The 20,645-nt window shown below is 40.1% G+C and overlaps 2 protein-coding genes across 3 annotated transcripts; one reads left to right on the plus strand and one right to left on the minus strand.

The window, feature by feature from the left end:
* The first annotated feature begins 456 nt into the window (after nt 1–456).
* Nucleotides 457–6,351, plus strand: tmem161a (transmembrane protein 161A). 2 transcript variants are annotated; one of them, XM_068319159.1, is made up of 11 exons: nt 457–567; nt 1,046–1,149; nt 1,225–1,308; nt 2,205–2,296; nt 2,497–2,653; nt 2,838–3,053; nt 3,190–3,333; nt 3,416–3,529; nt 3,671–3,845; nt 3,952–4,048; nt 4,349–6,351. In XM_068319159.1, the coding sequence occupies exons 1-11, from the start codon at nt 565–567 to the stop codon at nt 4,651–4,653; spliced, it is 1,491 nt and encodes a 496-aa protein (XP_068175260.1). In that variant the 5' UTR covers nt 457–564; the 3' UTR covers nt 4,654–6,351. The 2 variants fall into 2 exon arrangements, with proteins under 2 accessions (XP_068175260.1, XP_068175261.1); XM_068319160.1 differs by lacking the exon at nt 1,046–1,149 and having other exon boundaries at nt 458–567.
* Nucleotides 6,352–7,682: 1,331 nt separating this feature from the next.
* On the minus strand, nt 7,683–18,061 carry mef2b (myocyte enhancer factor 2b). Its single transcript, XM_068319322.1, has 9 exons — nt 17,706–18,061; nt 14,018–14,080; nt 13,153–13,356; nt 12,878–13,003; nt 12,495–12,675; nt 11,360–11,508; nt 11,096–11,210; nt 10,413–10,524; nt 7,683–9,591 (listed from the first exon to the last, which is right to left on the minus strand). Exons 2-9 carry the CDS (start codon nt 14,069–14,071, stop codon nt 9,291–9,293), a joined length of 1,242 nt encoding a protein of 413 aa, XP_068175423.1. The 5' UTR covers nt 14,072–14,080; nt 17,706–18,061; the 3' UTR covers nt 7,683–9,290.
* Nucleotides 18,062–20,645: the final 2,584 nt, after the last annotated feature.

Raw genomic sequence — 20,645 nt, forward strand, 5'->3', positions numbered from 1 at the left:
GATGAGGAGTGGGAGCTTCTTGGTGAAATTAAGATTTTTTTTTTTGTCTGCTTAGTATTTTTCTGATATATTTTCTATGCACAAGATAGCTATTTTATCGCAATGAAAAACCAATCTCCAATATGTATATACATTTTCATCAAATATGAATCCTGGCATCATCAAGCTGATGAACTTTTAAAGATGTTGATTATAGAACAACAGAAAGCACTGGACAAACCTCCACAAACCCCATTAAATGTGAAAGCGTGTTCTCCTCTATATGGAGGTACAGTATAGGCGTTTAGAAATAGGAATGGCACATCTGGTGAAATAACAACGCGGTGAATTTCGGGGGATTTTGCTTCATTTCTTCTTCTACTGTATGTTGAAACAAACAATGACGTCAGCGGTGAAGTTTCACATTGACGAGTTACCCTGAAGGCAGCACGCGGACGCCACTACTACATCCGGGACATTCAGCAGCTTCACATGTCAGTCGGTTCAGCTGTTCAGACTTTCATGCATGTGAAGAGGCCCCGGCAGCAGCCCCTGTGGTTTTGACCACATCTTACCAGAGAAGAGATGGTAATTTAGTTCGCATCCCAGTGGCGTAAATTTAGCAGTCGTAACAGCCTTTTGTAAACATCGCCAGCGAGCTCCTGCTACTTGTATAGGCAATGGTTGCTGCGAGATCGAGGGTGCCATTGCTAGCTAGCTAGCTAGCTTGTTAGTACTGTACTTGCAGTAACGGTGACAGGTGGTAAAGTTGAGCTAAATTTAGCACCAGTCGTTTACAAGCATTGATTCATTTTGCAGTCTTCGACGCAAATTGTATTTAAAATTGTCGACCTTGATTTCTTGTTACATTGGGCATGGTTTGTGACTTTGTTTTAGATGTAGCCTAAGATATTTGAGTGTCTTGGATCTGTATTTTTGTTCTGATTGACTGACAATGTGGTAGACCAAGAACTTTTGGTCATTTATTTCATTCATTTCGTACTGAAAAAAAATGTCAACCATTCTCATGTTCAAGTTTAGTCCCTGAAAGTGTTTGATCTCTTAGGCGCTGATGGGAGTTCAGCTGGTGGTTAGCTTGCTGGCTGCTAGCATTATGCAGCGGATGGCTCCCCATTGTTCATTTGCACGCTGGCTCCTCTGCAATGGGAGGTAACGTACCGCTTACAATCTGATTGTACATTGTACTCGTAATATATGTTTACATCTTTCTTCCCTCATTTACAGTTTGTTTCGTTTCAAACACCCATCAGAAGAGGAGCTGTGTGCACTGGCTGGGAAGCAGATGCCTAAACCGAACAGGAGGGACAGGTGGGAGCTAGGGTTTGACACAGGAGTCCCATCCAAGTAATACTATCTATGGAAGAACTTGGCTGGAAACAAATATAAATAGAAAGCAACCCAGAGAGTGCATACCCTTTCCAACGCTATTGTCACTAAGTCCTAAACAGTTGGAACAGAGTTCCGGGTTATGTCCACAAAAAAGCTTTTAACAGTTATCACTGAGCAGGACTATGAAAGGAGCATTGTGTTTTGTCTCACCTTGAAATAATACAATTGTCTGTACCTTTTCACCTGGGCCATAACGCACATTTGGTGAATAGAGGAGTTGTTGAAAAATTGTGTGTGTGTTTGTGTATCCCAAACTCCCATGATACAGATCTTTTTTTTTAGGTCAAATTTAAATTTAGCAATCTTCTTGTATTTTGAATTGAGCCAAATGCGGATTATAATCTGGATTTCTATTCAATTGAACATGTTGGTGAAATGTCATATCTGGGTATTTTTATGTGATTGGCTTATTGTGTTTACAATATTCATGTCAAGGGAAAACATTGCACAGATAGTGAAAACATGATCAGAATCTGACCAGATCCATCTCAAAATGAATGAATGAATGAACTCGCTCTTGGACTGAGATTGTCCATTCATATTTTCTTCAAAATCCATTGTCATATTTTCAAGGTGTCTGGTAGAAAACCAACATGTGTTAGCTTAACCTCTTGCAGCGCTTGTTGGTTGCAGTAGTAAAGATCTCTTCACTTTGAAGTGAAGCCACACAGGTTAATTGTTTTTGCTTTTGCTGGACTTTTCTTCCGAGAAACAGAAGGAAGAAACAGACTGGTGTTTCTGTCTGTCTTGTAAAGTCAAATGAAATATTTTTTAGCTGTTTACAATGCCTGCATATCTTCTTTGTTTATGTCTAGGAGACAGAATGGGGAGAGCAAACCTCTCACTGTACCCAGAGACATCAACCTTCACCTGCAGAAAGCTCCAATCAACGCCATCGACGCTCTTGGTAAAGCAAACATGACTTTATGCCGCAGTGACATTGTACAAGTACAGCAACTGTTCAAGCTGAATTGTTGACTTAGTCCTAACCTCCCTGTTCACAGTATTTACAATTTTTGATTATCTCTGCCTTCTTATGGTTTATATTGACTGTATTTTTGATAGGTAGAGAACAAACAAATCATTTTTTCTTGTCTCAAATTTCAGTGCTCCGGTATTTCCTGGAATACCAGTGGCTGGTAGATTTTGCTGTCTATGCAACAGGTGTCTTTCTGTTCACTGAGTGTTACTATAGTGTTGTCGATGCCAGGAAAGAGGTGAATATTGGAGCAATCTGGTGTGTCCTGACTGTGCTCTTTGGCCTGTATCCTTAAGTCATTGTAAAATGTCATAATCACGATGTATATAAATTGCAAAATGTCCATGATGAGAATTTTTCCATTTTAAAACAAATGAATACATGAACCCCTCTAACATATATGAAGGGCTTTGTACAGGATGGATTTTGTTTTCCACTTGATTGTTTTCATTTAACCCTGCACCTTCAGAAAGAGCCTCCATACGCTGATGAGTCACTACTTCCGCTCTGAAGAGGGTGGGGAACGTTCAGTGTGCCTTGCCTTTGGCTTCTTGTCTTTGCTCTTGGCTATGCTGGTGCTGGTTGTCAGAGAAGACTACCTAGAGTTTGGTCTGGAGTCAGGATTTTCCAGCCTCTTTGACAATTTGGAGATTTTTGCCAAACAGCAGGGCTACGCTGACTGGTCGTAAGCAACCGTCTCATCGACGACAACTTTTGACTGCATTATTACTCAGTTGTAAATAATATGCATAACCCACAAAAAAGACCCGAGGCACACATCTAAGATGCAGAATTACATTTGGTTGTTTGAAACCTTTCAGAATCCCAGTAACCAAGCTAACAGTGAAGCTTGGTCTGGCTGCTATCTGTGCTTACATCGGTTCTCTCCTGGCGTTCCCTGGCCTGCGACTGTCTCAGACTCATCTGGATGCTGTGCAGATGAACTCAGACCGCCCACTCATCCAGTAAGAGTTCATAAGTGGACAACAAAAACACTTAATCAACAAAAGTTAGCTCTCTCAGTCCAGTCCTGTATGTTTTCTGCAGGTTGCTGCTGCATATGAGTTTCCTTTCACCAGTCATCATCTTGGTTCTGTGGGTAAAACCAATGGCAAGGGACTTTCTGGGTAATGCACCACTTGGAAAGACCTCTGTCACATTGTGAGTGCACGCACATATTTAATCACCTTATCCATTACAACTCATCTCTAATCCATGATGAAAACATTTGTTATTAATGCAAGACATCCTTGAAACCTAGCAATCGCTACCTGATGTTTTTTGATCACCTCACACCTGTAGGGTTTCCAGCAACACGTTTGACAGCATGCGCCTGTGGATCATCGTGGCATCCTGTGTGCTGCGACTCGCTCTGACTCGCTACCACATGCAGGCCTACCTCAATCTGGCCCAGAAGTGGGTAGATCAGATGAAGAAGGAGGCAGGACGTATCGCTGCCATTGACATTCAGAGGAAGGTCAGTTGTTTGGATGCTGAAGAGTGCTTCAGTGCTTTTTTTTTTATAAGAAAATGTTTACTGGATAATGGAAAATCAAGCTGAGAATAAGTTTCATGTTTTTCAGATGACTCGTATCTTTTGCTACCTGACTGTAGTTACACTCCAATATCTGGTTCCTATTTTTCTCATTCTCTTCTCTACGTTGGCGCTTAAGGCACTCGGTAAGTAGAATCCCTCCACCACCGTGTGTACTTGCCTTTAGGGGCAAATACACACGGCACCTGGATGTGTTTTTACTTTTTTCACATAACAGTAGGAAGCTTAATATTTTTGGAAGCATAATTCTTCCCATTCTTGATTTAGATTAGGAGACCAATACTTCTGTTATACAGTGCGCCCTTGCACATTTGCACATCAACACTCGCGACTTCACCTAATCATTGATTTTCAAATTTGTCCGCAATTTTCTTATGACTGATTAACCATCTACATCTATAATGATTGATCTCTGCCAATCTCAGGGGACTTCTCCTGGGGAACATCAATGGAGGAGACTCCAGGAGTGACCCCAGCACTTGTGATGCCCACGGCAGCACCTGTCCTGCCCGGTGGTCTTGATGAAGATGAAGAAGGAGTGGACAACATGGAGGAGGACATCCAGGCCACCGTAGCACGACTGTCAGACACCTTCGCAGCGCTGCGGACTGTCCTCACTCCAATTTTCTTCCGAGGTTTCTTTGCCTTCCTCACCTGGTGGGTCGCCGCCTGCCAGGTCCTCAGCTCGTTGTTTGGCGTTTACTTCCACCAGTATCTTATGCAGAACTGAACGAGGAGCGTCTTACAGTTGTTCCTGCAATGCAACCCAGCCTGCTATGCACATCAAAGGAAAGCTGCAGACGGCAAAGGGAATGTTGAATCAAAAACTCTAGAGTATAGACAGGATGCACCTTGTCTTTGGTGTGTTGAGAAGACAAGTGTTGGGTGCCGTCTGTTGCAGTATTGGCCACTTTGTTGCCCTCATGACTTTTGGCTACCAGCAGGATACTGGTACCAATAACACAAACGTACAGAGAGAACTGGGGCTTGTGTCACCAAGCATGTTCCAACTGCTCCATCTTCGGTTTACCTCACTCCACAGAGTTGTTGGCAAATTTTAATTACAAATATCATTTTTGCCAGTTAACCTAAGGTTTATGGGTGAGTTCAAGAGAAATAGGTACTGCTTAAATCACGTATAACATACAGCGACAGGGAAGTACAGTACTTAATATTGAAGTAAAAAAGTGAGGTGAAGTATATGCAGTATAATCACAGAAGAACAGGATGGGAAGAATTTTTTTTCTATCACTATCAGTGGAGAAAGGATTCTGGTTCTCACAGTGAAACTATTATGAATGATAAACTTAGTTCCCCCTCCTGCTGCTGAAGCAGATGTGGCTTTTAGACAGGTCACAAGAAGGAAATGAATGACCTGAAGTGTAGAAGGCATGTCATCAGCACATACATTATCCCCAGAGGAAACAAGACTCCAAACTGAAGCAGCTGTCAGTGTGTGACCACCTTCAGCTGTTGATGCTGGTTTTAAACATCCGAGTAAATCTGGGTTATTTGACCTGGGTCGAACCCACAACTGACATGGCTGAACCCAAAAAAAAAAAATTCTCATACTAAAGAAGTGATTTTACTGCTCTATGAAAATATATATTTATGACCCTTCACTGTATAAGGGTAAAACTGTTAGGATTTTGCAGAAATGACCCAGTTTTCCTGTGTTCTGATTAGTTAATCTGACTAGTTATTATTGCTTTATGATACAGACCCCTGCTCATCTTCCAGCTGCTTGACTGGAACATTTTTCAAACATGTCTGCTACTCAGAACAGAGCTTTGTTTAAATGCTACGTATGAGATGTTTTACTGGTACCAGGATGAGCACTAATGCTTCGTCACTGCGTACGTGTTATATTTGTCGGGGACTTTATTGTCCCCGAAAGAACCGATTCAAGAGTGCTAAATATTTTTTTAAACATTTTCTGCTGTAAAATTTTGATTGCTAGCATTTAGTAGAGTTCTAATCCATTCTGTGGAATCACACTCAGTTTTAAGGTGAATCAAGAATGGCTGGACTGAAGAGTTGTTGCATCTTTAGTTTCCTACAGATTTCCGAAGTGCCTGGGAGCTCAGGGATCTTCATATTTAGAGTTACATAAAAGCGTTTTTATTGTCAAACACTACTCACTGGCAGCATTTTTATTTGTGTCTTAACTGACATTAGCTTTTATTAGTTTTGCAGTCACTTGTTAAACTTAAGTTTAATTAGAGTCTACTTTGAATCAGCTTGGCTTCCATGGATTTTTAATTTTTTTTAGTATTTTTAGTTGGGTGTATTTGAATCAGAACCCCTGAAGTCATGATACTGTGAAGTTCATATGAAAATGTTGCCTATTTTGAGATTTTCTGAATGCATGTTGTTCAAACTTGGAGCTTTAAATGTTTTGTTTGTGTGATTCAATAAAAAATTCTTTTCAGGCTCATGTCAAATTGATGTTCTCACTTAATTTCCGTCCCCTGAGGAGTGTGGGAGATGCTGCTGCTGAAACATTTCCTTTATAAAAACCTAGTCTGATCGACAAAAGACGTCATGCATGACAATGGAGTGTCTTGCCGCTGGTCTGGGTCGTGACCTCTGACCTTCAGCCTCCCGCAAAAAGATCATTCTTTAACCACCGTTAATTACTATGAACTTGATGCTCTTCAGAGTCTGGGAAGAAATCATTTTGTGTTTGCTTTAGAAAATAATCTTTTTATCCCAAACTCCTGCAATCTGAAGTCCTGTTAATGCGACATAAGAGTGAGGTGATTTTGTGACTTTAATGTCTGGTCTGAAGACACCCTGCCGTCAACATGTACACCAGAACACGTTTCATTAGGCGATCTCAACCACTACAAAACCACTGGTGCCGAGAGTGTGTACAGTAGGGTAAGGGTTAACAATCACACCTCATAGATATTAAGTCTGCTTGAAATTTAGCTTTGGGATCATTTCCATGGGAAAGATTTGATTATTGAAAACTTGAACCTATGAGTCATAGACGTGTGATCATCCCTACCTGTGTGGCCCGGTGGAGCTGTGTTCCCCTTCTGATCCTGTGAGTGTCCATCCTAATGAGCTGACAACACTGACATCAATAAAGTCCCATCGATCATTTGCATCTGTTGTCGGAGGCCTCCAGCCCCTTCAGCTGGAGTTTGAATTGCAGCGGGCCGTCGTCAGTCGGGCAGCATGGTGGTCTCTGTTGGCTAGACAAACTAGGATGTGTGGAAATGTGCAAACAGGACCCAGACGTCCTATAGACCAGGATGGCCTGGTGTCAAGGGAGCAGACCAGACGTGACCCCCCCCCCCCAGATAATCACTTTTGGATTTGTTTGACGGGGAGAGAGATGGACCGGAGTTTCTTTAGCATTAAATGCTGCACAGTGGTGAAATAAGAATCTTTTCTGGTATAGTTTGAATGAGACAACCAGCATTTTTGTGTTGAATGTTTTTTTTTTTTTAATGAAATTTATGTCTCCAGGCTTTTAAGACATCCATTCTTTTTTCTTCTTGTTTGGTGGCTTCATGGTGAGTTCTCTGACAGGGGCCAGACATGATAATAAGGGAGTGAGTGGCTTCAAATGATGGAATGGTGAATAATAAAAAAAAAAAGCTAAAAGGACACATGAAAGCTTGATAGCTGCACAGCGGACGGATGATATTTTCTGTCTTCATTTCTGTGTACATGGAATAACGGCAGTGGCAGAATCTAATTTCTGTCTCAAAAGAAGGACTATGAAAAACAGATTGAGGCAAAATGTACATATCAAATTGGTTTTATTTAAAAGGTACCACGAGAAATGTCAAATAAAAATCTGTCTCTGTGAGCAATGTATTGAGCAAACATAAAAACTGAATCCAGAACATCAGAACACTGATAGTTCTGGGGGGGTTTTTTTGTACTGATATTAGCTGCATTTAAAAAATGAAAAAGACCTAATTCCACTGAATGTCCGACTTGTGACGCCTTTGTTATTATGTTTTCACGAAGAACCACTGAATCTGTTTCACACATAAAGTAGATGCTTTTGCTTTTGCTTTTTCCATCCACATCCATAGAGTGACATATGACGACCCCACGTGGACAAAAAAGAGAACTTCAGTCAAACTTTAATATACAGTATATTGTTATTCACAGAGTCAAATTGAAAATGACAAACTAAAACACAGATTGAGTGCACAAGTGCAAACTTAGAGATATAATAAAACCAAATATTCCTAAATAAAAAAAATTCTAATATGTGAGTTTTTATCAAATATCCAATAAATATTCAGACTTGTTCTTTACAGTATCTCATATAATCCAAAATATTATGAGACAGCAATTGCAGTACAGCTCAATAATATCTACAATATGCAGTTACTAAAGGAAGCCCTTCAGAGAAAAATTAAAACTGTTTAAATTAAATTAGACCCAATGTAGACAAATGTCATATATTTGATTGCAATACTTAGGGACAATGTTAAAACACTTTGGTCTCTAGTTGAATGCCATAACTTTACATTTTGGTGGAGTAAACAGATGAAACTAGACTTATGAAGAGGAATAACAGAACTACAAATAAATATGGAAATAAGCCATTTTACAACTTCCCAACGAAACCCTCATCAACTCCCTGAGACAAGAAGATGCCCAGAATTTTAAATGGTATATTTTCAAGTCTTTATTGAAACACTATGTCCAGACGTTCACCGAAGCAGCTTTTAGTTTGATGCAATGACTCCTTCCGTCTATCCTGACCCCTAAATGGAAATGCTGATAAATCTGTTTCCAATGGCTTTTTTTTCATTAGAAAATGCTATTTTAAATTCATTTGGAGCTAATAGAACTGCTTGAAATAAATGGAAACGGATTCTTTAAATAACCAACGCCATCAAAACACTTAAAAGCTACAGGCTAGAGCAATTTTGAAGTTTAGAAAAATTCAGCTGGTCCCAGCATGTTGCTGTGCCTTTGCTCAGTTAAACCACACAACAAAACCATCACACATACTGACATTAGCTTCACACAGAAAACTACTGCTAACCAAACAAAAAAAGTCTGTGTGTCCTCGAGGGATCTATTAAATGATGCAGAACAATTCTCCATCACTCAGGAGAGACCAGCTCTGTGTGAGGAGACGAAGAGAGACGTTACGTCTCTGGGATCATGAGGAACGATTAACCCCATTGAGCTTTCATCTGTGTTTTGTGTGTGTGTGTGTGTGTGTGTGTGTGTGTGTGTGTGTGTGTGTGTGTGTGTGTGTGTGTGTGTGTGTGTGTGTGTGTGTGTGTGTGTGTGTGTGTGAAAGAAACAAGAGAACTGGTTTTGACCAAGATAGCTGATTGAATAGGAGACAGCATTGGAGATGCACACTGCAGGACCCAGCTATCTCTGCCACCCATCATTCATCTGTAACTTCCCCCCTTGATCTTCATCCTGCTGGTAACCAGCTTCAGCAAATTCCTCTGGCTCATTGGCTGGTGGAGCTTCCAGAGGGGTATGGCGAGCAGAATCGGGGTTGCTCATTGGAGAGGGCTGCCTGAGGTGGTGCTGAGGAGGGGAGGTGGACAGAGGCATGTGCTCAGGAGAGCTACGCTCCGATTTAATGCTGAGGTTGAGGGAGAACAAATGTGGAGAATGTGGGGAGCAAGACTGGGAGGGGAAGGAGCACCCTCCACTGGGCATCCTGGAATCAAAAACAGGAAACTGCATCAGATGTAGCTGGATGACACAGTTATGATCAACAAATATAGGTAATACTACTGTTACCATCAGTGAAAAGACTATCTGAAATACAACATTTGATATCCTTCAGGATCACAGATTTAACATTTATAATGAGGATAAATCTATTCACTAAATATAAACAACAGGAAGTGAAAGAAGCCCAGTTAAGTATATGTCTAATACAAGAGCCTGAGTTTGAGAATCCATTCACAGAGAATGATTCCAGGTGTCCTGATGTAGAAATTCTCTTTATCAAGGCTAAATTCAAGGGTGTTGATTTCCCCATTTTTTTAAAAGATATTTTAGATGGCTTTTTTTGATATTTGTAATTTACTATTGCACCTTTTTTCCCCTTGCCATTTGTCTTTGATCCTTCCGTGTTTTTGTCCATTTTTTTTCATTGCACTGTTTAATTTATTTGTTAATTTATATCTGTATGAATATTTTATAATTTTCTTCCTTTTAATATTTTGTTATTCTGTGTGTTTATCAGTGAAGTTTACATTTGAATGTTGGTCTTGTGATCAACACTAACTGTCTTGTCCTCTGAGGACACATATATGGCAACCTGGTGTGTATGACTGTGATACGTAATTATGAGTTATAAATATAAAAAAATGTTCTTTCTGGTGAAGATTGGATAAATCAAAACATTACGCAGCAGAAGTGAATAAAAAAAATTGTTGCTGCAGGCAAAGAAAAGTGTGCGGATTAGCCGGTCTGCTGCAGTTCCACATTTCATTCGTACAAAGGTGTCTTATTGCGTATTACTGTTCTGACCCTGTGCTTATATGAGGCCCGTGGGGCTCCTGAGGCGACTGCGCTGACTGCCAGGGGTTCATTGCTCCTCGCTGAAGACTAACAGAGTGATAAAAACCAGGTTGACTGTACTCTAGAAAGAAAGACATGAAAAGAATTTAACCACAATTACAGATTGACAGAACAGAATATCTTCACTATAATAATGTAGTTTGACATTTTGGTAAAAAAAAAATATTCTAAACATAGAACTCTCATATAGCTTAGTTTAGTGCAAAGGCTGGAAACAGGGTGAAACAGATAGCTAAAACAAACTAATATCTTTCATATTGCATCTTGATGCCATTGTGAGGCTGTCAGACATCCAGTAAAGACTCAAAAAGCCTGCACAAACCCACAGATTACACAGATATGCTGGACGCAAATGTTGTTTCCTTTGGAAAGAGCCACTCTAGCTTGTTTCCTATCTCTATGATAATCAGCTGCTGACCATACCATCGTTTTTAACAGACAAATACAACAATTACATTTATTCTCCTTTGTGATTATTAGTAGAAAAGCAAAAACACAGATTTCCCACAACCTTGAACTACTCCTTAAGTGCTTTTTCACCATGGTTTTAGTTCAGTACTCATATTTAACCCTATTTGTATTACAGTAATTTACCATAGAAAATATGATATCTATATATATAGCAGACATACCAGAGGCTGCAGGAGAAGGCAGACCATAACCTCCCAAACCGTGACCCAGCAGTCCTGATTTTCCCATGGCTACCATGGAGCTGCCGTTGTGCATGCTCTGGTACAAGACTCCTCTCTGATGGACAAGGAAGGAGAAACGGTTCAACTGGAAAGATGTAAGGTGGTAAAGTAACATAATCTAAAATGTATTACATAAATTAGGAACATAGCATTATGATAGGTCTAATCAGTGACACATTAATATTCCATCATGTAGTGACTTACCGCAGAGCTTTGGTTAACACGTGTGGCCCCCATGCACTGGTTAATAGCATCTGCCCTTATATTGTCACCACCCAGGTTCAGAGGAGGGGGGCTTTTCATGTCCAGAGCTCGACTGAGGCTGCTGTGGGAGAACACAGAGTAGCCAAGACCTACATAGCAGAAGACAGGAGCAGGAAGTGAAAGGAGATCCGAGCTTGTTTCAGCCACACAGTAATAATTAATTCACTGTGATAAATTCAAAACCTCCCGTTTCTCTGTGTGACTGTGATTAAAAATCAACTTCTCTTTTTCTCCGTGTTCTCCAGCTTCCGCCCACCTCAAAAAACATGCACTTCAGGTTAATTTGCCGTTCCAAATTGCACGTAGTGTGTGAGTGTGAGCGTGTGTGGTTTCTGTCTTGTTGTGGCTCCACGGTGCACTGGCGTCGAACCTGGAGTGTCCCCCGCTTCACGCCCTAAGACAGCTGAGATAAGCTCCAGCTCCCCGTGACCCGCTACGGCGGATAAGCGTTTCGGAAGATGAATGAATGAATATTTTACACTCATTAGGAAAAGAGAAATAATACATTTATAACCACCTGACTGTTAACGGCAGTCCAAATAGTTACAACCTGCAGGAGAGAACAGCATGACTAGCAGGTGTGATTCATTCTATACCGAAACCCCAGAGCTGGTTACAGCCACTGTTACCCTAGTGGGGGACCAGTTTCACACAACACACACACACACACACACACACACACACACACACACACACACACACACACACACACACACACACACACACACACACACACACACACACACACACACACACACACACACACACACACACACACACACACACACACACACACACAAACACATCCTGTGAGTTCTCTGCAGCTGCATATATGGTTTGCAGCTGCCAACTACCAATGTAAAACATTACTAGTACTTTTTACATTTTTCACAGCCTTTCAATTGTCATTGATATTGTAATAAATAAGACAAAACCTTATTTGAAAGTTTTGTATAATGACTTTAATGATATACCATGTAAAATTTGTGGCATCCATGTTTATCGATGCATACATCCTCCACCAAATCTTTTACTGTGTAATGAAGATAAAAGTAAGTGTAGTGGCTCCACTCACCTGGATGCTGAGACATGAATGCATGTGGTGCAGCAGGACTAGCAGCACCAGGTCTGGAGCTCAGAGATTTAAAACCAGGAGGTCTGTAGGGTGGCATGCTGGGTGCAGAGGAGTCTGGGAAGCCATTCTCACAGCCAGCAGACACCAACAACTGGGCTTCCAGTGGGAGAAGTGATGGAGACTGAAAAGTAAAATCCATAATCCATTGAATCCATACAATGATAACACATTTATTTACTTCAGAAATTGGAAATAAGTATCAAGTGTTGGAAAATACCCAGTCAAGTTTGAGTTTATCAATGTGATGAGAATAAAAAGAATTTAAAAAAAAAGTCAGTTAGCATGTGGTAAATGTGCGATAGTAGCCGTGTGTGAGGACTGACGTGGAAGCGCTGGCGTGCAGAGAGATCCATACCCTCACTGAGAGGATATTTATCCACGGCCACCTGCATGCTCTCTTCACTGTCGATCTCTGAGCCTTCGAGGCCGAGGCCTTTCCTCCGCAGAGTCTGAGGACAGATGGTGCACATGGGAAATGGAATGCTCAATAATAACACAGGTCACATATGACGGCTTTTATTGTTAGTGTATTTACAACCATATGTCTACATCAAGCTATAGCATCTACCGATTCTTTCACTAGCAACATGGAGAATACCTCCAGTATGTCTGTGTTGGTGCGACTCTCATGAGGCTCACTGTACTCTGTGTACTTAAGGAGCACTTTGTCCATGTCCGTGCTGGCGTATTGGAACAAACGGTTGGTGCTGTTGAAGATGATCAAGGCAATCTCACAGTCACAGAGCACGCTCAGCTCGTACGCCTTCTTCATCAAGCCAAACTTACGCTTGGTGAAAGTCACCTATGGCATGGAAAACACGTCGAGACCAGTTAAGTTTTAACATCAGCCACTTTATGACAATTTAAAAGATGTTTTTGATCATAAAGGATTTGGATCTAAATTCTAAAAAATGTTAATTTACCAGTTTGGGATAAATAAAGTATATCTATCTACATCTATATAAAAAAAACGTTAAAATGTTTGGAGTGAACTTTAATATTTCATGAAAAGAAAACATTTAGACCAGCTGTGACATCATCAGCTTAATGTGATCTGTGTTATCAGGCAAATGATTGACACAACAAAAAAATATATACTGTATATAAAAAGTCATTGCTTCTATGGAATGGTAAAAAACACACAGCTGATCACTTTCCAAAATCAAAAGTTTGTTTCAGAAGTCAGAAGTCTAAAATGGTTCATTCTCAGACCCTCAATACAGACAAGGAAAAGAGTCAAAAGTCAAACATTTTCACCGAGACATACTCAAAGATCTGCCATGAAAAATAAACCATTACAGTCACATTTCTAGTTTGCTTATCTGTTGCATTTCATGCATTCTCTTCATGTTAAAGTATTACTGTCTATGTATTATCCTGAATTTACTTAAGCAGACCCACCATTGGACAAAAAAAGCTTATGATTTTAATGTAATCTAAATAAGTACAGGAAATAAACCCACCTGCCTGTTCCTCTGATCCAGAATACGAGAAATCTGTATTTTCCTTCGTCCCATTTTTTTACTCTGTAAAACAGTAAAAACAAAACAAAAAATTGCCATGCAACATTTACAAAATTCAGCATGAAGAATCAAAGCTTGGGATCATGATTTCTCATCATTGTTCAAAGGAGATACAAGTTATGTGAGAACCAGTTCCTGAGCACCAAAGTCTCAATTTATGCAGCCACCATAAAAAAAATTTCTCATGTAAATACACTCGTACAATTCTGGTGGGAAAATTCATTCATTTGTTTTAAGTGACGCTGGAGTGCCTTACCCCTTGTTTGTGGCAGGGTGTATTTTTACCATCATTAGGCGATGTGGTCTATAGTTAGAGCGTCCCTTGCCGAGCCAGCAGTCCACATAGTCTAACACCCTCACAGTCTGGGTTACCCCCCGGCCAGCAACACAGCCCCAAGAGACAGGGTTAAAAATACAGCTCATTTTAAAAGGTTCATCAAGCAAAAGCTAATCCCACAAAGTAGAGAGGGAACGATGTGTTTTTTCAAAGATGGCTGAAGCCAAGGGCCACCCACTCCTCTCTCATGCACAGCCAAGGCCAGAAAAAAAAGCAGATTCTGAAGAGGCAGAAGTCAAAGGGATGGATAGATTATGGTTTGCCTGAGAATGTCCGTTCTGAAACTCACACCTGCTATTTTTCTGTTTCTCTTGGTTTCTGAAACTCCCTCATGCTTTCCCTGCATTTGCAGAATCGTACAGAGCTGGACATTAGATGATTAAATCAGAGGATCAGTTTCAATCTTTACACTATGGAGACAAACACCATGAGACATATCTGCACATTCATAAATCAATACATACATAAATTTGCTCTGTGTGTGGGTGATATCAGTCAAACGACTACATTAAGCAATGGTCTGACTCCTCTGACCTCACCATGCAGTGGTTTTCCGAAGCCCAGAGGAATTTTGCTGGTTTTTCCCCTAAATCCTGGACGTGCATTGGACGTCCCTATATTTAGTACCCTGTCCTCTCCTGATGGTGCCTGAACGGATATGGCGCCTGTGTTCTCACGACCCCTAAATTGCCCGCTGTCCCTCAACGTGAACTTGGCACACAGGCATTTGAGGCATTTGTAGAGGAATCCACCTCTTTGCCCTTATTATTACCTTATAAAGCCCTGTGATATCCACAGTGTCCAATACACTGTACAGACAAGACACCTCAACAATGATGGGTGACGATGAACCTGATTGAGTGATTGCTTCTATTATAAAACTGGGTGCATTGTCGTTAAATGACAAAAAAAGCAGTATTGGTTTTACCAACAAGATGAATACAGTAAAGAATGTTCTTGTTTATTTTTTTGGACTAGAAATGAGGTAGTGCGACCGTTTCTCGAGACATGTTAGTGGTAAGAGGAGAGAGAGCAGGGCCTATGCTCTAAGCAGACCACAAAGATCTTTATCCCAAGACAGAAGCTTCCTCTTCTCATAGATACTGTATAACCAAATTATCATTGCCCCAGCCAGCCCACATGATTAATTGCATAAATATAGCTACACCTCCAGCTAAACAGAGAGGAGTTGGCTCGAGAACTGCACGGGTTCAGGAAGTTTGTTGGAGGCAAAACGGTTGAGATAGTAGGAAAAGCCTGGCTGGCTCACACATGTGTACTTTTGGGTGTTTCACTGTATGACGAAGGCCAGTTGAGGTCAGTGAACGCACCACCACCAGCAGAAGTAGCACAAACCTACAGTCTGTGACCTTCATCTCTACGGGCAATCATCACATAGAATAGCTCAGTTGAATCACAGATTGTTTATTTGATCCTGTTCATCCAGCCAACGAGCCTCCTTAGTACTGTAAAAACATTAAACCGAATGTCTGCTTGTATTTTAATAGTGAATTAAGTCCATATTTGTACACTTGGGCTTCTGGAAGGAAAGACTGCAGCAGTGTCAGCTCGTGGAAACTGAGGACAAAAGCACAGCAGGCACCAGCACACCTAGGGAGGCTCTGGGTGATCACTGGGGATCTCACTGGGACAACAATTCCCATATAGAGAAAACTAAAGGCTTGTGCATCAACACAAATGATCATTATAAAAGCTTGATTGGTTGTGATGATGCTCATGAATGTGGCGCACCTTGGAAGTTTTTCTTTTTTGTTGCTGCAGTGAACCATGTGCATGATTGAAAAGGAAAAAATAAGTAGGTCATTTCTAGAGGTTTGAGGGTTTTGTTTTGATGGTTTTCTTTCCATGAGTCATTCACAGTGCCACAACTTTAAAGTTACCCCCCCCCCCCAAAAAAAAGACAGAGTAAGCACCTTTTGGAACATTCACCAAAGAAAATATTCACTCTGTGGTGACAAAGCAGATATCTGAAACACACAATCACATTTTCTATATCACACAGGCCCGTTTTCAGTGTGGGTGGTTGATATGACTGAATATAGTGACCAGATCAATGGCTAAAGTTGGTGTAATAATTTTCCATTACTAAATTGCAAGGAAATTATTGTGACAATAAGCTATTTGCTTCATTCCCTCAGCAGGGTTCCAATGCAAGAGTTGCAATGCAGCAGGACAAATGAAATCTAACAGAACCAATATGGAGGATTGATTTTGGTGTTGTTATTCCCATCAAACTTCATCTAAAAAAATATAGTGCTGTAATAAAATTTGCATGAATTCATACATGCATCCCCCAAAATGAATGGTCAAAAATGCCCCCCCCCCCAAAAAAAAAAGATCATGTGCAAAGGATTAAGCTGTGTAACTAAGAAGTTATCGTTTTAAAGGAATTGATAAATTTAAATAAGATTTATATAAAAAAACTGAGGAGTGACATTTATTACCATAAAACATGATGGGGACAAACACATGTGTGTTTCTGTCCGTGTGTGTCATCTTCGGAGTCAGACAGTTCCTGCCCTCACCAGGCCTTTGCAGAGTAATGGTGAGGAAATATTTGTCTAATTTTAACAGGAGATAATTGAATTCCATTGATATTTTTGATAGAGCCAGAATAGCCAGCTACAGTACTTCAGACCTGAGCCAAACATTTGACCAATCATTGAATAGAGGCCAAAAAAAATGAATTTTCAATTATTCACAAGGTTGTTTTTACAAGAAGATAGATAACTTTATGAAAACCGGCTACAGAATGAGAGCAAGCATCAGATATGTAGCGGAAAACAAGGGTCCCATTCTTAAAGCATGGACTGTGCCAGTCAATCTTTCACTTTACATTGAGAAGTTAAATGACTGAACAGGCAACAGGTTGTAATGAGGAGAAACATGAATTCAGTCTGCTGTGCTGAGTTCACACAATGATCTCAATCCAAAGGAGGCAGATTCAGGTTTGACAGTAAGCTGCTCTGTGGCAAAAATAAAAATCTATAAAAAACACATACCTTAAAACAAGTTTGGAATAATTAGTCCTAATAAAGTGACTACGTCATTCAAAATAGACTGTTTAAGAATAGCCCGTCTGTCCCTGAGTTGCCTAGCATCTCTTTTTAATATAACCTCATAATAGGCAGATTTCAGTGACATAACAACAGGTACTTTATTTACAGCCGTGTCACCACTAATATTGGTACACAGGAAACTTCACTTGTCTTCACCACAGAAATACTAGAAAACTGAAAGCTTCAAAACACGACCGGCATCTGATCTCACCTGATCTTGATGTCCCGTTTCTCTGTTTACCTTTCACCTGTCGGACCGAAAAACGATCAAAACACAGATGACTCCTAGCCCTGCTTCGGGATGTCGACTTATTCACCTGCTGAGGTTCGGCAGAAGCGGATGACTCAGGAACGCTGGTTTCCAGCAGCTGGCTGCTGCACCCCGCCTCCCCGTCACCGCACACCGCCTCCTCCGCCGCCATTGGACGCGCGTCTCTGCCTCCAGCGCGCTGTCAGCGGATCGCAGCACCAGTTCAACTACATGAGCTGCATTTAGGTCTAGAGTTACACTACAGAGCCGACATCAAACACTTCACATTATGTCCCAAAGGAGCGCTTTAAAAAAAAAAAAAAGTGCGTTTGATATTTATACTCCAGACTTGGAACACGTGACAGCAAAATTAGGATACTGGACAAAATAAAATCTGAAACCTAGATTACAAAATATGTTGAAACATTTTATGCCATTGTTATAAATGCTGAAAATAATGAGCAGAACTTAGAAGTTTATAGTTTTTTAGTAATGTAAAAGGAACAGTTCTGGAGACCAAACTAGTACTTGGACTTTATTGCTGTAAAATCAAGCAGCCATAAATCAGCAAAATGCCCATTATCCCTTGTTTTTCCAGCATAAGCAGAGTTTTCCCTAAAAAAGATGTATTCTGTATGGCAGCAGATGTTGTTCCCAAAGTTACAGTTAATCTTTTCAGCATAATGATTCCTTCATGGACGAATAGGTTATCCATGTCATGTACTGTATACTAATGATCTCAATACCATTACACAGAGTGATTTTTGAGCATAAATAACAGCCTGCATGGTCCTTTTCCTCTTTATCTCAGAGGATATGATGTGCTTACTTTCCAAAAACCATTCTTCAGTCCAAGGGACACTTCGCATGCCTTAACTTGTATTCGTAGAGACAGCAATGAACTTTTTCCCGACAACATTTCTCCAAAGTTGTGCTGAGTTCATGTAGTACAATCAATGAAACACATTGATTGATTTTGTTTCTCTTGCAAAGTTATTTAGTTGGTTAACATCTAGTGTTTTGTTCTTCATGACACTATAATAATTATCTTAATAAGTAACAAAAGCAATGATAACACAATTTGCATACACAACATTTATGCAATAAGTTATTAGTTTGTCCTAATCATGGGCCTGCATAACCGCCAGATGATGTGGGGAGTGACCCACTCTTCAGTCAGAGCTGCTTGGAGTTGTGGAGGTTATATTTTTTAATAGGTTTTGCATTCAAAACTAAGTTTATCACAAGTCATATTTCCAAGCAGGCTATGCAAATGGAGATATTTTGAGTCCAGTTAGGACAATCCATTGGTTCAGCTATCAGGCAGAAACCTATCATTATGCTCGCATAAAAAATGGACTATTACAACTGGTTGAAAATGGGAAATATAAGAATTCGGCGTCATTATCCCTGTATTAGATGATCACGCATCTTGAACATGTATTGGTGAATTTAGAGGGGTAGTTTAGGCATTGTGTGGCTTGTCTGTCACTATTGATAACCTGTTGTGAGAACGAGCCAAGATTATACATTGAGGACACACTCAATGTTGTCATTAAAGTTTTCACCTCCACAAAGGAAGTTATGTTCTCACTTTTGTCTGTTTTGTATGTGTGAATTTTAATGTAATGTAATAATATTATAATTTGCAGGGGGGGCCGTGATTGATTCATCCACAATATTGCAATAAATAAGATGAGAAAAATGGTGTTTAAGTGATTCTCTATGATTTTAGAAATACATAAAGATGATGCCGACACGATTTGTGGAGCAGATCCAAATCTGTTAATGTATCATGTACTGTACACATATTTTTGACCTTGGCAGAAATATCTGTCCAGGGTATCAAGAGCTAATTGAGAACGATGGAACTCTCTCTCTCTCTCTCTCTCTCTCTCTCTCTCTCTCTCTCTCTCTCTCTCTCTCTCTCTCTCTCTCTCTCTCTCTCTCTCTCTCTCTCTCACCCCCCCTCTCTCGAGGGTGGTAAAATAACATAAAAAATAATTCATTTTAATACAGACCATCTAAAGGTCGCTGTAGGACCCTGGTGGGTACTGAAAATATACTTTGGAAACCACTTCTGGCATCATTGCTCATTTGCTAATAACCTTTTGGGTTGCCTTAAATGAGCTCAAACTACAGGAATTATTTAGGATTGAGGTGAGGCCAAAATAGTCTTGTGATTCAATTTACTCCTTGGGATTATCATTTGTTGTGACTAATGCTGTTCATTAAGCATTTTACAACATTCTTTAAAGCAACAGGAATGTAAATGGGTTGGTATGTCTCCTCAGGCTGATTATAATTAAATGATATACGAAATGAGAGTAAATGCAGTCAGGGGGTCTGATCACAAACTGTTATGATGAGAGCATGTGAATGAACCATGGTAACAAGAAATAGAATGATGTTTAATAACTACTGTATTTGCACCAGTGCAGTGACTCCCTAACCTTATGGTTTGTGACCTTTTAATACAAAACACAGCTTATATGTGACCCCATGCAACAGGTCACATAACTTTTCCCTTTTAGACTGGTTGACTTAATTTGTTTTAGAAGTAAACCTATGCAATAGTAAACTTCAGAGTTTTATAATAATAAAAATAATATTATAGATTAAATCTAGGCAGTGCCGTACAACAGAATTTTTTCTTGTCTTCTACCCTGATAATATTCATGTAATGCCTGAGATTTGTTCCACTATATTATTGGAAAATTACATTGAAGCTGAATTGGTCATCATCATTAAAAAAAGCACACTACATTATTCACTACACTATTGACTATTTTGGTGATGTGAAACATTAGACTCCTAAAAATACCATGTTGTGAATTCATGCACTGATCATCAGTGGAAGAGTGGATAACAAATCTATTTCTCTCTCTCACACTGACAAAC

The sequence above is a fragment of the Antennarius striatus genome, chromosome 7, assembly GCF_040054535.1.
Source record: "Antennarius striatus isolate MH-2024 chromosome 7, ASM4005453v1, whole genome shotgun sequence".
Classification (NCBI taxonomy): domain Eukaryota; kingdom Metazoa; phylum Chordata; class Actinopteri; order Lophiiformes; family Antennariidae; genus Antennarius; species Antennarius striatus.